Raw genomic sequence first — 14,862 nt, forward strand, 5'->3', positions numbered from 1 at the left:
CAGCTCGTCGGTGGTCGAGCCGGGATCTGAAACAGCAGACCGGCTCCAGGGTTCGAAGCCTTCTGTTGCACTGCTCCTCAAATGTGAAGACCTACAGTGTGCAGGAGCTGAGTTAGCGCTGGTGGGCGTGGGCAGACGGTCCAGGAAAGAGGAAGTTGGACGGTTGTATGACGTGAGCTAGGCAGAGAGGAGCCCAGTGTGGGAAGGGAGCACCCAGGAGGGCTTCCTGGAGGAGGTTGCCAATAAGCTGAGGCTTCAAGGTGCGTAAGACTTAGCTGGGGATAGTGAGGTGCAAGACCATGTAGAACTGGCTTCAGTCCTGACTCTGGGGCTCACTGTGGGGTGTACATCAGGTGCCTTCTCATGTAACAGGTGCCTGCCCAGCCAAGGACCCAGCTGCTCCCTCACTTGTTAGGAGATGCAATGAAGGGATGTCATGAAAGGTGCCTGGCACATAGGAGGTACTCAGGAAATATGAGCGGCCCTCTGTCCGCTTCCCACAGATGGTTAGGAATGTGGGTTGCGCATACACTGCAACCTGAGGTTGCAAATCGATGGCCCCTGGTTGGCGCATAGAATTGGAACAATTTGCTTACATTTATAAATTGGGAGATTCCACACTAAACCCTTAATTTGAGCTTTTTTGAAAGCTCATAAGACTGGTGACTGCTATCTGCATGTCCCGGTCTGCCCCCTGCCCCTGGCCAAGTGAGGGGTGGCCGTCCCCAGAGGGACACTTGTGCTATCAAACACCGCCCCCCCCCCCGGCACTGTCTTCTGACCTGGCCTCCGTCCTTCCTCTCAACCTCCTGGCTTTTCCCCAGCCCTGTGTCCCCTGCGCGGCCCACGGCCACGCAGCGGCACCCCTGGGAGATGGACTTGGGTGCAGCGGGAACCTTTGCCATACATTTCCTCGTGGCTGGCTGTCTGGTTTTATGTGGACAAGGGCATTTGTCTCAAAACGATGGTGCGCACTCAGGGAATCAGTGAGTCTTCAGCCTCGTGGCATCAAGCCCCTGTCCGTTGGAACGCCCACACCCGTTGTGCACACCAGACGCCGGCTCTCCCAGGCCAGCAGATCTTTCTCCGTGACTCAAGGCAGCCGGCGTTTTGCATCTTTGAAGTGTTCGGCTTTCTGGCAAACGGACCAGTACTTTAAAAACCAGAACATTCCAGGGATTAACGGAAAGCCACTAAACTGGCAGAGTGGGGGTCCTTGGGGAGAAGCCATGGTTCAAGAGGAGCCCCTCCTTCCCAAGTGTCAGACTGACCCTTGGAAGATATAGACAGAAAGGTCCTCAGCGATGGGGCTGTGTCCCCTGGGGAACCCAGGCTATGAGAAAGAGTGTCCTGAAGAGGCGTCTGTGTCGAACCCTCCCGTGGCTCAGCATCGATGTGGCTGTGCGGTGGACTTCCGGAGTCCAGCCTCTGATCTGTCACCCATATGCTTTGCAGAGAGTCCCAAAGTCCCTGCTCCAGATTCTTGCTGTCTTTCAAAGCTGTACTCAATTGCTTCCTCCTCCAGGAAGCCTTCCCTGGTTCTTCCTGGGACTTCGTCACTCTTTCCTCTCTTTGTCCCTCTCTTGGAGCCTGTTTCTCACCTCCGTTCCTCCCCTTCACAGAGCTTGTGCTCTGACCCAGGAGCTGAGCATTCACGGTCTCACTCCTCAGAACTCCCTGGGAGGCAGATACTGCTGTTACCCATGTTACAGGTGGGGGCACTGAGGCGAAGGGACCCCTCCGGGCCACGTGCCTGCGTGCGGTCAAGTGGGATTCACTCCCCCCAGCTCTGACCCAGGCTCATAACCATTGCGTCTGTCCTTGTTTCCCTCAGAGCTTTGCACACAACAGGCTGCTTGGAATGTGCTGTTGAGCCAGAGCCTGGGCGGTTCTGTGAGAGCGGTTCTCATTTATAAGGTCGAGAAATCGCGGGTCCTGTTTAGTGTTATCTTTGATGTTCAAAGGCGGAGTGGAAATTTCTGTTTCCATGTGACCCAATTTCTGTGCTTTGAAAATGCTGTTTCCTTTCTCCCCGTGTCTTTGAGATCAGGCAGCAGGGCCCCCTGGAAGCATTTTCGCGTGTCCACCCCTCCGCCCTCCCCCCGGTCGCTCTGGTGCACGGCCTGTGTCCTGCTGAGCGGATGACCCGTTACAGGCACATTTCATGGCTCACCTGCGTGGCTCACCTGTGCCCTGAAGCCCCCTGTGCCTCCCTCCGCCTTTTCTTCTTTCCTGGGCTGTGAACATAACCACATCCCCGACCACCTGGACCTGAAGGGGACCCCCCTCCCGGCCTCTCTGTCCTTCCGTGATGTCACCTGGGAAATGGGACTTAGGTGTTCAGGGTCTCCGCATACACCCGCTGACCGATTCAGGAGTACGCGCTTTGTGTGTACGTGACTTCCGTGCAAGATCCCCTTTTCCACTTCCCTTTCTCTGCCTTTGGAAGCTTTCTGCTGGCTAAGGTGCTCTTCGTAACTCATCACATAGTAAAAGCGATTGCTGAAATGCGGTCGCTGCTTTCGGAGCTGGCCGGGCCCCCGTGGGCGTCTGTGGAGTATTGCTGGGGGGCGGGGCGGGGGCGTCTCACAGGCCCCCCTGTGCGTCATCCCCCTTGAAGATGCTGAGCGCCTGCGTGCGTCTCGCATGAAGTTAAGCTAGGGGCTTGCGGATAAGAAGACGGCAGTGTTGCGGTCTGTTCCTAGGATGCGCCCTGGGGAGGGGGGTGTGGGATTAGGGGGCTTGCGTGCGCGGGGCCAACCGCGGGGACAGCTTCCAGCATCCAGACTGGGATGTTGCTGGCAGAGGGTCCGCTTTTTCTTTCCTTCCCTTTCCCTTCCTCTCCCTCCCTCCCTCCCTTCCTTCTTTTTTTTTTTTATTGTGGTAAAACATACATATCATAAAATGTATCTTTTTTTTTTTTTAAAGATTTTATTTATTTATTTGACAGAGATAGAGACAGCCAGCGAGAGAGGGAACACAGCAGGGGGAGTGGGAGAGGAAGAAGCAGGCTCACAGCAGAGGAGCCTGATGTGGGTCGATCCCGTAACGCCAGGATCACGCCCTGAGCCGAAGGCAGACGCTTAACCGCTGTGCCACCCAGGCGCCCCTAAAATGTATCATTTTAACCCTTCATGAGCGTGCGCTTCCGTGGCACGAAGCCCGTTCCCAGTGTGGTGCGATCACCGCCACCATCTCTTGAAGCTTTTCGTCATCCGCACTGAAACTCCGTCCGCGTCAAACACAAACTTCCCGCCTCCTGCCATTCGACTTTCTGTCTGAGGATTTGCTGACTCGGTCCCTCACTGTGTTCGTCCTGCTGTGACTGTTCCACATGGTGTGCTACCCTCAAGGTCCATCTGTGTGGCAGCAGGTGTTAGAGTGGCCTTCCCTTCCACGGGTGAGGAGCGTCCTGTTGGAGGGGTAGACCGCATCTTGCTCAGTCACCCTCCCGTCAGTGGGCTCTTGGGATGCTGCCACCTCTGGTGAATCATGCTTCTTGGGGACATGGGGATGTGAGAGTTTACTTTGTAAAAAGCCTCGTCTCAGAGCCTCCCCTGTGTGAGAGGCGGGCGTCCTCATGCGGTGCAGAGGGCCGGCCATCCGCAGAGCCCACTGTGTGCCTGGCTCTGGGCTGGAGACCTCACCTTCATCATTTCGTTCTCCCAGGGGCCCCAAGGGGTGAGTGGGACTTGCCTGGGGTCACACCACTAGCAGAGTTGGGGGCACCGCCCCAGCCTGCCTGCTCTGAAGCCATCAGGCTCTGTCCCCTCGGTTACTCTTCACATGCCCGGAATAGGCGGTGTGACGAAGAGAAGGCCCGGGCACGCGGGTGATACTGACGGGGAGGCCAGTCCACAGCATGTAGTTGGGGACTGTGGCCCAGAGCTCTCAACCAGGGCTGTCAAAAGCAGCAGGTGCCCAGGCCCCACCCATTGAGTCAGGTCTTGGGGCTGGAGGCTGGAGTCCCTGGAGTAGCTGGGCGCCAGAGGAAACAGTGGGGCAGGGCGAGGGTGTTGGTCCCTTGGGGTCCTGGTGGTGCCCCCGGTGGATGTGACTCGAGGCACATTCCTGGGGGGCGAAGGATCCTTTCTGCCACTGGCATCCATGCTATGCCTCTGATCCTGTAGCTCTCTGAACCCTGTGATTATTGAGTGTTCCCCCAACACACACACACACACACATACACACACACACACACACACACACACACACACACACGCAGGGGCTGGTGCTGTCCACACCGCAGGTCATGGTGCCTCCAGCTCGAAGCCTCGCGTCCGGTTTGTTAGATCTGTTGCATGCTCTAGTGCCCCAGGGCTGGCCATGACCTGCTATCATGCTTCCCTTAAACCTGCCCGTCAACAAAAACATCGCTCTAAATTCAGGACTTGCCTGTGTGCGTGTTGGGAGCGGCCTCCACCCCCGGATCCCATGGCTGAGGACAGCTCTCCAGGGAGCAGGGGAGAGCCCCCCATTTCAGGCCCTGTCGCTGCGACTCCAGCATTGTCCATCTCAGCAGCCTTGGGTGGATCTGGAAGCATCTAGAAGCTTCCGTGTCTTAGTCATGTATTCCAAAGAGCAGCGAAAACAGCCTGGCAGGGCTTGGCGGGTATCGGGAAATACTTGGCACGAGAGGGAAGCGCTGCAGAACGTATTCTTGGTTCGGAGCATTTTTGCTCGGACTCTTTCTGGGCGACAGGCCATTTAGGAATGTTTGTTAAATGCTTAAAAAGCAGGAGTTGATTCCTGTGTTTCCGCTGCTGACATGCGAGTCCACGGTACTCCATTGACACTGACCCTTGTTTTCCTTTCTCGACAGTGAGTGACCTGCAGGAAGAAGGCAGACATGCCATCAACTCGCCGATGTCCCCCGCCTCGGCGGATATCTACCCCGAAGACACCCTGCTAGGTACTGTGGGCTCTGCCGACCCCCTGTCGTGACGCCGCTGATCTCCCGCAGTTGGTGAGGCTGAGAAGGCGCACCAGAGGGATGGCCTGGTGACCAGATGTCACACCAGGTGGCATCCGAGATCTGGGCTCTTAGCTCACGGTCACGTTCAGAAAAGTCGGTAGGAAGGAAAGCCCAGTCTTCCTTTGTAAGTTTCTGCCGGTCTGATTTCACACGCCAGTTGTATTAGTAGTTACGTACAATGAGGCCAACGGATGGAGAGTTGAGCACCATTGGAAAGATAGCTTGTTACAAGCACAGTTCCTGAGGTGGGGGCACCCCCGGGTTGGGCAGGAGGCAGGAGTGAGGGGAAGGCATGGCCTTTCTTTTCTTGTGGGAAGGACTGGGTGGGGCAGGGTAGGCAGGTGTGGACCGGCTGGTTAGGGTAATCTCGGGGGGCTCTAGGTGCTCTCCTGAGCAGTCTGTGTCGGGCCCTGGGGGGATGAGGGCAGGGGCTTGTGGGCTGGGAGCGTGAGAGCCCGTAAAACAGGTGGCGGCTGGGGGTGGGCTCTGGGTTGTTTGGTTTGTGCATCAAAGGCCGTCACAGGGGAGTTGTTGGCTGTCTTGGGAACTGGCCAGCCCTGGGAGGGGCAGTATCTCCAGGTCCCCAGGCTCCGAGGTGTCAAAGCATTCGAAAATACAGAAAATAAGAAGCATAGTTAATATACCCTAATCTCTGCACAAGCCGGAGCTGTCCCGAGGCCGTGGGCTTGCTGGGTAGGACCCACCAAGTGGGGGAGGCCCCTGCACCCACCTCCTTGGGCCACACCACAGCCAGCACTGATGAGGTGACAGTCTGGACACATTTTTCTTAAAGCATGTTTTGGGATCCGAACAGTCTGAAAGGCGGTTGTGGAACATTCCACTTATTTCCAAACCCTGGTTCAAAGGGAAGTCCTGGTTAGTTCCTCCTTTGTGGTTTCCACAACCAGGCCAGGCCAGCAGGAGCTTGCAGAGAAATGCAAACACAGGTTCAGCTTGCTGGACCTGAAGCCAAGTGCTGGATGAGGGCCCTGAGATCCTGCTGGGATCCCTGTGGCCCCTCTCTCCTCTTGGAAGAGCTCGACTCTTCATTTTTGCTGCTGCTGGTCGCTTTCAGTCCGGCAGAAGTGCCTGCTTCTGGGTGACCCTCTCTAAAGGGCACCCGGGGACTTGTTCATGTGTCTGGAAATTAGCTGGACACAGAACAGGACGCTGTGCTTTGGCCATGTGGGTATCCGGCACTGGGTCATTCACCGTGGGGGCTGTCCTGTGTCTTGTGGGTTTGAGCTTCCTCAGCCTCTCCCCACGAGATGCCACCAGCTGGGACAACCAAAAACGTCTCCAGACATTGCTACATGCCCCCTGGGGTGGGAGGGGACACGGTCGCTCCTGTGGAGAACCCTGACTTAGACTAACGCAAGGGCTAAAAGTGTTATCCTAAACACATGGCAGGCTGTTGTTCTGTCGATAATGCCTCAGACTTGCCTTTTTCTGGTTCCTAACCCTCCTTGTTTTGCCATCTATATAAATAGCCATTCTTGGGCAAAGGGAGTTGGTGTCGTTTTTTCCATAAGTTTCCGCTTGTCCCTGAAGTTCACGTGACCTTGATAAGGACTGACCTGGTCAGCACCTGGAACTAACATCTGAAAGGTGAAGGGGATGTGGAGTAGAGGAAGTGGGTATCAGACAGGGAGCAGCATGTGCCAAGGTCCTGTGGCAGGCAGTGGTGAGGCTTGCCGAGGAGCAAGGGAAGGCTGGAAGGTCTGGAGAGTGGAGAGTGCCCGTGGATGGTGCTGGCCTTGGTCCCAGGAGCACTGGGATGCTGCTGGGGGCCTTAGCAGGGACATCCCAAGGGACCCGTGTGTGGTCTCCTGTGTGTTACCTGGAGCGTCCTTCTCGAGCATCAGATCTGCGTGACTCCAAAAATTGTTTCCCACTTTCTCAGGTTTTAAAATTTGCCATTGTGAAGTCAGTCCGCTCAAAGCCATTCTGTTCCCACTGGCATGGACAGGGGCCTAAGCTCCGTGGGAGTCTGCCTGGGGCCCAGGAGCCTGGTCATTGCCACCTGTGTGTCCTGCGGGCCCACCCCCTGCTCAGGTCCCAAGGCCTCCCCCTCCACATCCCCTCATGTGGTCAGCGGTACCTCCACACTGTCTTCTGTGCGGGTAGTGGTCGGTTTTGTTCTGGATGGTGTCAGGCCGCTGGGGGGCTTTCCTGCAGCCCCTCTTCCTCCCTATCACGCCAGCCCCTCTGCAGCAGCTCCTGGGCCCCACTGTCTGTAGATTGAGGCCTGAACGTGGACGAAAAATGGGTAACAAATAGAACGGGGATGAACACATTTTATCGTGAAACATCATCACCCCCTCTTTTTTGCTATTTTTTCCTATTTTTTGGTCCGTACTATCTTACGTCGCGGGGAGCTTTCTCAGGGTATGTATTTATTAACAGTGGCTGCTGGGAGCTTTTCCTACGGGTCCGATTCAGCCCACGTGTGTGCGGTCCTCACAGTGCATGAGCCACTGAGAAAATGACTGGCTTCTCTGCTCTCGGTCCCTCTCCCCTACTCGGGGCAAGGGGAGCCGGCCGTCCCCGCAGCCCTGCCACGCCCACTCGTGCTGACCGCGACTCTCTTCCCCGGCAGAGGAGAACGAGGAGCGCACGATGATCGACCCCACCTCCAAGGATGACCCCAAATTCAAGGAGCTGGTCAAGGTAAGGAACCCCTTGGTCAGCGCCTGCCTTCTGGGCTGCGGTGGGCAGATGGCTGGGCTGGGTGGGGGTGTTGAGGGCGAGGGGCCGAGCCCCGGAGCTGGTCCCTGGGGTCAGGGAAGCTGCGACGGGAGGGCAGCTCCTGTCTCCTTAGCCTGGTTTCTGAGCCCCGGCTCAGCAGTGACGCTTTATCTGCGGCGTCTGTGCGTGTCTGAGTGCAATCGCTGTGTTGATTGTTCTGATCTAAACCACGGTGGGGCTTCAAAAGTTAATCCCCCCAGTGGACGCGCAAAAGCTCGGGCGCTGGCCACGTCCTTGGCCCATGAGACCCAGCTCTGCACCGGGGCAGGTGGCCATGGAACACCTTTCCCTTCTGCAGCCCAAGGCGGAACGGGTGGCCCCTGGGCTCTGAGGACGCTGTCTGTGACAGTCCACGCCACAGACATAGGCTATTAGAAGCGCTCTTCCGAACGTTTCTCCACCTTAGCCAGCACCGTCGGACCCGAGGCGTCGCAGAACCGCTTCTCACAGGGGCTGATGCAGGATCGGGAAAGCCTTTGCCAAACTGTATCCTGGTAAAAATTGACCTTGGAAAGGCACTTGTTAGGGCCCACCCCAAAAATGTTGATTCTTTTTTTTTTTTTTTTAAAGATTTTATTTATTTATTTGACAGAGAGAGACAGCCAGTTGAGAGAGGGAACACAAGCAGGGGGAGTGGGAGAGGAAGAAGCAGGCTCATAGGGGAGGAGCCTGATGTGGGGCTCGATCCCAGGACCCTGGGATCACGCCCTGAGTTGAAGGCAGATGTTTATAAACGACTGAGCCACCCACGCGCCCCAAAAATGTTGATTCTTAACAACTGAAGTTACATGGTTTATTTTATTAGGAATTTTTTTCCCCTCAGATGTTCACTCTGCTACTCTGAACACAAGATTGTCGGTGAGGAAAGCGACCGTCTTGTTACAGGGGAACGTTTCAGTAGTAGGAAGGGTTTGCACTCTGTCAGTCGGGCTTCTCCAGAGAAACAACTAATAGAACGGATCCATCTGTCTACACCTAGGAGAGTTATCGTGACAGATCGGCTCGCGTGATTGGAGCCCCGCGATCTGTCCACAGCTGCACACCCAGCAGAGCGGGTGCTGTGGTTCCGAGGCGGGCGAGCCAGGAGGGCCGGGGCCGGGGGTGGAGGAGGGTGAATCCCGCCTTCCTCCACATGTTTGTGCTGTTCGGGCCCTCAGTCGATGGCGCGAGGCCCGTCCGTGCCGTTCACGTCGGGAGAGGCTCCTCTGCTTTGCTCAGTCTGCTGGTTAAATTCTAATCCCTTCTGGAAACATGCTCGCAGACCCAGCCAGAAGGAATGTGGGTTCCGGTGTCCAGGCCTTCTGTGCCTGGTCCAGCTGACACTTAGGATTAACCGCCACAGACACCTTTCGGCTTTGTAACTTCTTCGGCGTTTGAGCAAAGCTGGAGAGCTCACAAGCATCGCCTTCCTGAAACACCCCCAGGGGAGCTGGTGCTGTCCTCACGTTACACAAGGACAGAGGGGAGAGGCACCGTGCGCCCCCACCCCGTGCCAGATTACACCTGTTATGACGTGTGCAGGTCTGAATGGGTCTAGCCATCCGGCAGGTAGTTCACGGAGGCCGGGTTGAACGTTGGGTGCCATGCCGGGCCCTGGATGTAGTGAGGTGCACAGATCGCCTTCCTCCTGTATGGGGGCTGCTTCGTGCTCCTCTCGGATTCACCTGCCCGCCCCCCCCCACCCCGGCCTCTGTTGTGCTGCTGTGACTCCTGAGCCCACAGGCTGTTTCGGCCCCACAGGGTGAGGGCTGGTCCGCTGCATGTCCTTCATCAGCCTACGTGGAGGGGACCGCAGTGTCTCGCATCTGGGGCCAGCCCCAGGGGACCCGTGTGGGCTCGGCCACTCCAGCTCTTCTGGATTCTGGATTTGGCTGAAGGGCCAGGCTGCAGAGTACAGGGTGTGCTGATTAGAGGGGCTGGCAGCACGGGCAGGTCCACGCCCCATCAGACAGAGTAGGACAGAGGACCGGAAGGCAATGGAGAATGAAAGCCTCTCCCTTACTTCCCCCCCGGGTGGTGGAAGGGCCGTGGCTACACAGGTGGGAGGCTGCATGGCTGGGCATTGCCGGGTTTTCTCCCAAAGCTGTGGTCAGCTCAGGGGTTCACCTGCCTCACCTCCCTTCCCGCTCACTCTGGCTAGCCCGGGGTTGCCCCCCACCCCAGCAAGGGAGCAGCAGCGAGCTTGGCCCTGGGCTCCCTTTCTGGGGAACGCAGGGGTGGTGGGCTGAGTCATGACCCCCCAAGGTGTCCATGTGACTATTACTTCCTTAGGTGGCAAAAGGGAGTCTGCGGATGTAACGCAGGGGTCTTGGTTTGGGAGATGATCCTGGGTCACCCCAGGTGGGCCCAGGGCCGGCACAAGGGTCCTTAGAGGAGGGGGGCAGGGGAGATTGGCCCGCGCATGAAGATGCATCATGATGACAGAAGCGGGTGCTATGTCATGGGCTTGGAAGGTGCAGGAAGGGCCTAGGTGCCAAGGGTGCGGGCGTCGTCTGGAAGCTGGAAGAGGCGAGGAAACGGATTTTCCTCTAGAGCCTCCAGAAGGAGCCAGGCCTCCCAACACCGTGACCGTCGGCCGATGCAGCTGATGTCGGACTTCTGACCTCCAGGGCTGTACGACAGTACCCTGGTGCTGTGTGAGCCACCAAATCTGTGGTCCTCTGTTAGAGCAGCCGTAGGAAACGAAGACACCAGGCTAGGTCACCTGCCTTCCCCAGACTGCCGAACCCCCCAGCTGCTGGCTCCGCTGAGCACCTGGGCTGCGCCGGGCGGGCCTTGTGACTTCGCCGGGTTCCTGGAAGGGCCAGCTGTGAGACACCGAGCCGTCTGCTCCTCTGGCCATCCCGCCAGCCTAGAGTACCTGTGCCAGGAGACGGGCAGTTTCTGGAAGGTTCTGCCTGCTCAGGCTGCAGGCAGCATCTCGAGGCAGGCTGGCGGCCTATTTTTCACTTTATCCAGCTTTTTCCAAAGTAAGCGTGAACACGGCAAGCGGGCCGGCCTCTCCGGGTTGGCTGGCTGGGGATTGTTAGTCGCTGTGACGGCTGTGTGGAGGGGTGGGCGGGAAACATTCGTTCTCACCAATCAGCCTATTTCAACAGAGACAGCGGGCGGGTGGTGGCATGGGGGACGCCAGGGCTGAGCTTCGGCTGCCCTCTGGTTTGCTCATGTTCGCCACGCGTGTGGGGTGCTGGCTGTGGGGCCTGGGCGCACCCGAGTCGGGGTCTGCTGCCGTCAGCACCAGCTTCTCCTCGCTGGGGGAATAGTGGTCCCAAGGCTGCAGTGGCGTGTGTGCAGTTAGGGGGGAGCTGGGAGGGTCAGCCCACCATCCTTTCCTGGGGCTGGAGGCCAGCACCACGGCCTATGCCTGGGGGTGGGGTGTGGGGGAGGGAAGCCCAGTCCGTGTCACTTCTTGCCTCCCCTTTGGGCTTGCTGCTGAGTCCACCCAGATGTGAGGTGAAAGAGGCTGGCCCCCTAAGCCCACCCTCACTTCTGACACTAATTACAAGTTTGGGGTCCCCAAGACGACCTGTAGGTGTGACACTAAGGAAGACTCCCAGAACTCACCGAATGATACTTGCTGTTATGGTTCATCACGGTGAAAGGATAAAGGTGAAAGTCAGCTGGGGGAGGAGGCACCTAGGGCAGGCCCGGGAGGGCACTGCATGTGGCATTTCCAAGTGTCTCCTGGTGGCATCGTGGACCGCGTCACTTACTGGCAATGATATGACAGTATTCTCTGAGCAGCACTAGCCAGGAAAGGTCCCCGAGCCTCATGGTCCAGAGTGCCATCCCGTAGGCATGACTGACTGCCCTGGGGACCAGCCTGTCTCCGGTGATGAGTGTGGCCCAAAGCCCCCACCCTAAGCCACGTTGGTCCTTTTTGGCCAGCCCAAGGCCCCCATGTAAACCCTGTGGCAGGACGCTCCAGGGACTAGAGATCACCACCCAGAGGCCAAGGCCCAGGCCAGCCTGTGCTCCGGGCAAGGTTAGAGTCTGCACCTGGCCTGTGAACTTGCCGCCCCCAGCACGGAGAACTCTTCTCCACCTGTCCGTGTTCTCCTGGTGTTCCGTCCTCGGAGACACGTTCTCCAGCCCACGCCCACCCTGCCCCTGTGCCCCGCATCCCCCCTCCTTGCCTTGGCTGGTTTTCTCACCCCGGCTTTCCCTGGCCTGGAACGGTACACTTCCTTGTCTCCTCCCTCTTGAGCGGGAGCCTGTGCAGTGAGTGTCAGATTTTGCTCCCCGCCCAATCCCCAGTGCCCGGAGGTGTGCCCGCACACAGCGGTGCAGATCCCCACTGGCAAGATGAGTGGTGAGTGTGTGAGATGGTGTGTCAGAACCACCTGTAAGGGGCGTGTGGCCGAGGGACAAGGCGGGACTTTTTGCCACACCCCAGACCTACAGAGTCTGAATCTTGGGAAAGAGGCTCTGGGAGTATGGGGCGAGGGTCAGGGGTCCTTGTGAATTGGATGCTGACACAGGTGGTCCCAGGAGCCCCCCTTGGGAACCGGAGGTGTGAATGGCCAGTCTTGGTGGTTCCAACAAAGCACCTCCATGCACTCGACCTGCGTGATTCTTAACTGCTTTTCACACCCCCTTTCTGCACCGTGGACGTTCCTTGTCCACGCTGCTCGTTGATTACGTCCGAGGAGGCCTGCTAGTGGTTCTTTGCAGGGATTCTGCTCAGAAAGGGTGTTTTCGGTGGGAAGCGTGGACCACACACAGGCCTGAGCAGCTCGGGTGAGGTCGGCTGACACCCCGACCCTCTGGGCACCCGCGGGATAGCTCTGAGGCAGCACGGTCAGTCCCCTTGTTTTCTTGCTCTGTTCTCTGTCCTCTGCTCTTTTTTACCTCTTGTCTTGGCCCCTGTCCTGTCTGCCTCTGTAGACTTAGCCCCGCTGACCCCGCTACCACAGGACTGTCACTGTTTCAAATATTGTGAGCTGCCCTCTGCTTCCTCTAAAACAGAACCCTGGCTCTGGCTAAGCCAGGCATGAAGAATGAGGCGGTTCATTCAGAAATTCTCTTTGAGCATCTCTTCGCATACTGTGGCGTTAAGGGGGGGAAGGGGCAAGGTGCGCCTGGAGTCCGGCTTCCTCGATTCAAACCTGGGCCCAGACGAATATGGGAGCACAGTGGCGGCGTGCGGGGCGCGGCGGATCCGGCGAGTTATCCCACCTTACCGCTGTCTGGCAAGCCCGGTGGCAGGTGCGGAGGGCGGGGGAGGGGCAGGCCTGCCGTGGGAACTGGGAAGTGGGCACGAGCATCCCTCGGGTTCACGAGCCTGAAAGACTTCCTGCCACGTTCTCTCGCTGGCGTTTGTGCCACAGGCGTTCTCTCTAGCATCCTCCGGAAGCTCCCGGTACTACTACTGGGCGAACGGCTCGTGCGGCCCGGGCAGATTGCAGTTTATAGATGACATACTTTGTTGTTAATGATTCCTCGAAAGACAGCGTGGCTCTTGTCATGCTTTCCAGAATGAAGAGCTGGAGAAAGGCCTGCGCAGTCGGAAGCACGCGGGTCCGAGGCGAGCTGACCTTGTCGTTACCCGCGGTACCCAGTTCTCCCCATGAGCAGATTTCACATCTCATTTCCCAGTTTATTGGACAAGACTCTTCCTGGCTGTGAAGCTCTGTTTGCTTCCTCCCTGTGTCCCCATGAAGAAAATCAGCTGCAGAAAAATGATCCTCTGGGCGGAAGGCGGTGCTGTTAGCGCCAGAGCCGCGTGGAGACGCCCCTGTGATGTGTCCCGCCAGCCGGCCCCCCGCCTGTGCAGTCAAGCCCGCGTCAGTGGGTTGAGCAGCGACGAGCCTGTTTGGAAGTGATTAAAACATAGCTGTCATAGCTTTGGGGAAGACAGGCCACAGGTCCTGATTATCATTCAGAAGGAACGAGAGGAAAAGTAATTTTTTATTCTGCTTAAGGCAAGCCTGTAAAACATACGTGCCAAGGGCATCATTAATGTATGTCCTAGACATTTGCCTGCAGGATTTGGTGTTTGCAAATGAGCACGTCCGAGAAATAATGATCGGTGCTATCTTAGAAAAGTCTTGCGTGGAACAGGATTAAGACAGGCGAGCGGGGTGGGGGTGGGGGGATAGAATGGCGGTGTGTTGTGGTGTCCGGGAGGACAGTGCATCTCCGTGGGGGCGGCGGTGAAATTGGGTGCCAGGTAGCTTTGGCTTCCCAGAGCTGACCCCCGTGGCCTGTTGTGGGGAGTGGGAGCTTCAACCCTTTCTGTCCTGTTTTATAATCGTTCAGGTCAGCGATTGGATGGGATATTTAAGTTTTTGTTTCTTCGTGGCAGAAGTGGTGTCTTGTGTGTTCACCGGCAGGACTGAGCTCCGGGCGAGGCAGCCTCTGGGACCAGATGTCTGTGTGCCCGAGAGACTTGCCCAGGTCTGTAGGCACTGCTGTAGGTGGTTCGAGCACCTTCTGTGGGTCGGTCTGTTGCAAGTGTAGCCACTGGGGATATGTCACTGAGCCAAATAAAGGCCCAACCCTTGTGGAGCAGACAGGCCAGCTGGGGAAACAGATTTGGTGAATGAATGTATGGTCAGGTGGCCGTGAGTGCTTTGAAGGAGGCTCAAACAAGAAGCAGGGTGGCTTGCTCTCCCTCCGTTCTAGGTATGCTGGTCAGGGAGGTGGCATTTGAACCAAGAGCTGCTTGTTGGTACCTAGGACAAGAATGTCACCAGAGAGGCAAGAGCAAGTGCAAAGGTCCTGTGGTATGCATGGACTTGGTGTGTATAAGGACCAGCAAGGAGGGCAGTGTGGCAGAAGCCTCGTGAACAAGGAGGACAGTGGTCAGAGATAAGATCAGAAGTGGCAGGGTGTTAGACTCCCAGTAGGGTGGGAACCAGCTCTTTCTAGTAGCCGAGGGAGGAGGAGGTGGGCCGGGCTCCTCTGTCCTCCCGTGTATACCCTTCCTGCATGTGCCCTTCCCAGCATGCAGCTGTGATGCCTTCACGGCCCCATGTGGAGCAGAGCTGAGGTCATGTTTGTATCTCCCATGCCTGGGGCGGTGTCTGGCCTATACTAGGTGCTGCTGGTTATGCTGAGTAAATCAGAGAAGAGCTTCCCATACGCAGAGAGCGCCAGGGATGGTCACCCTAACATCTGTGTAGATCACTGTAGCC

At 57.4% G+C, this 14,862-nt stretch overlaps 1 protein-coding gene across 1 annotated transcript in view; it reads left to right on the forward strand.

The window, feature by feature from the left end:
- The window catches only part of PARVB (parvin beta), a 68,617-nt gene that overhangs the window by 13,971 nt on the left and 39,784 nt on the right, over nt 1–14,862 (forward strand). The window contains 2 exon segments of the mRNA XM_011229518.3: nt 4,823–4,912; nt 7,575–7,645. Of these exon segments, the coding sequence (XP_011227820.2) occupies nt 4,823–4,912; nt 7,575–7,645 (161 nt within the window).

This window comes from Ailuropoda melanoleuca, chromosome 15, assembly GCF_002007445.2.
Source record: "Ailuropoda melanoleuca isolate Jingjing chromosome 15, ASM200744v2, whole genome shotgun sequence".
In the NCBI taxonomy this organism is placed as follows: domain Eukaryota; kingdom Metazoa; phylum Chordata; class Mammalia; order Carnivora; family Ursidae; genus Ailuropoda; species Ailuropoda melanoleuca.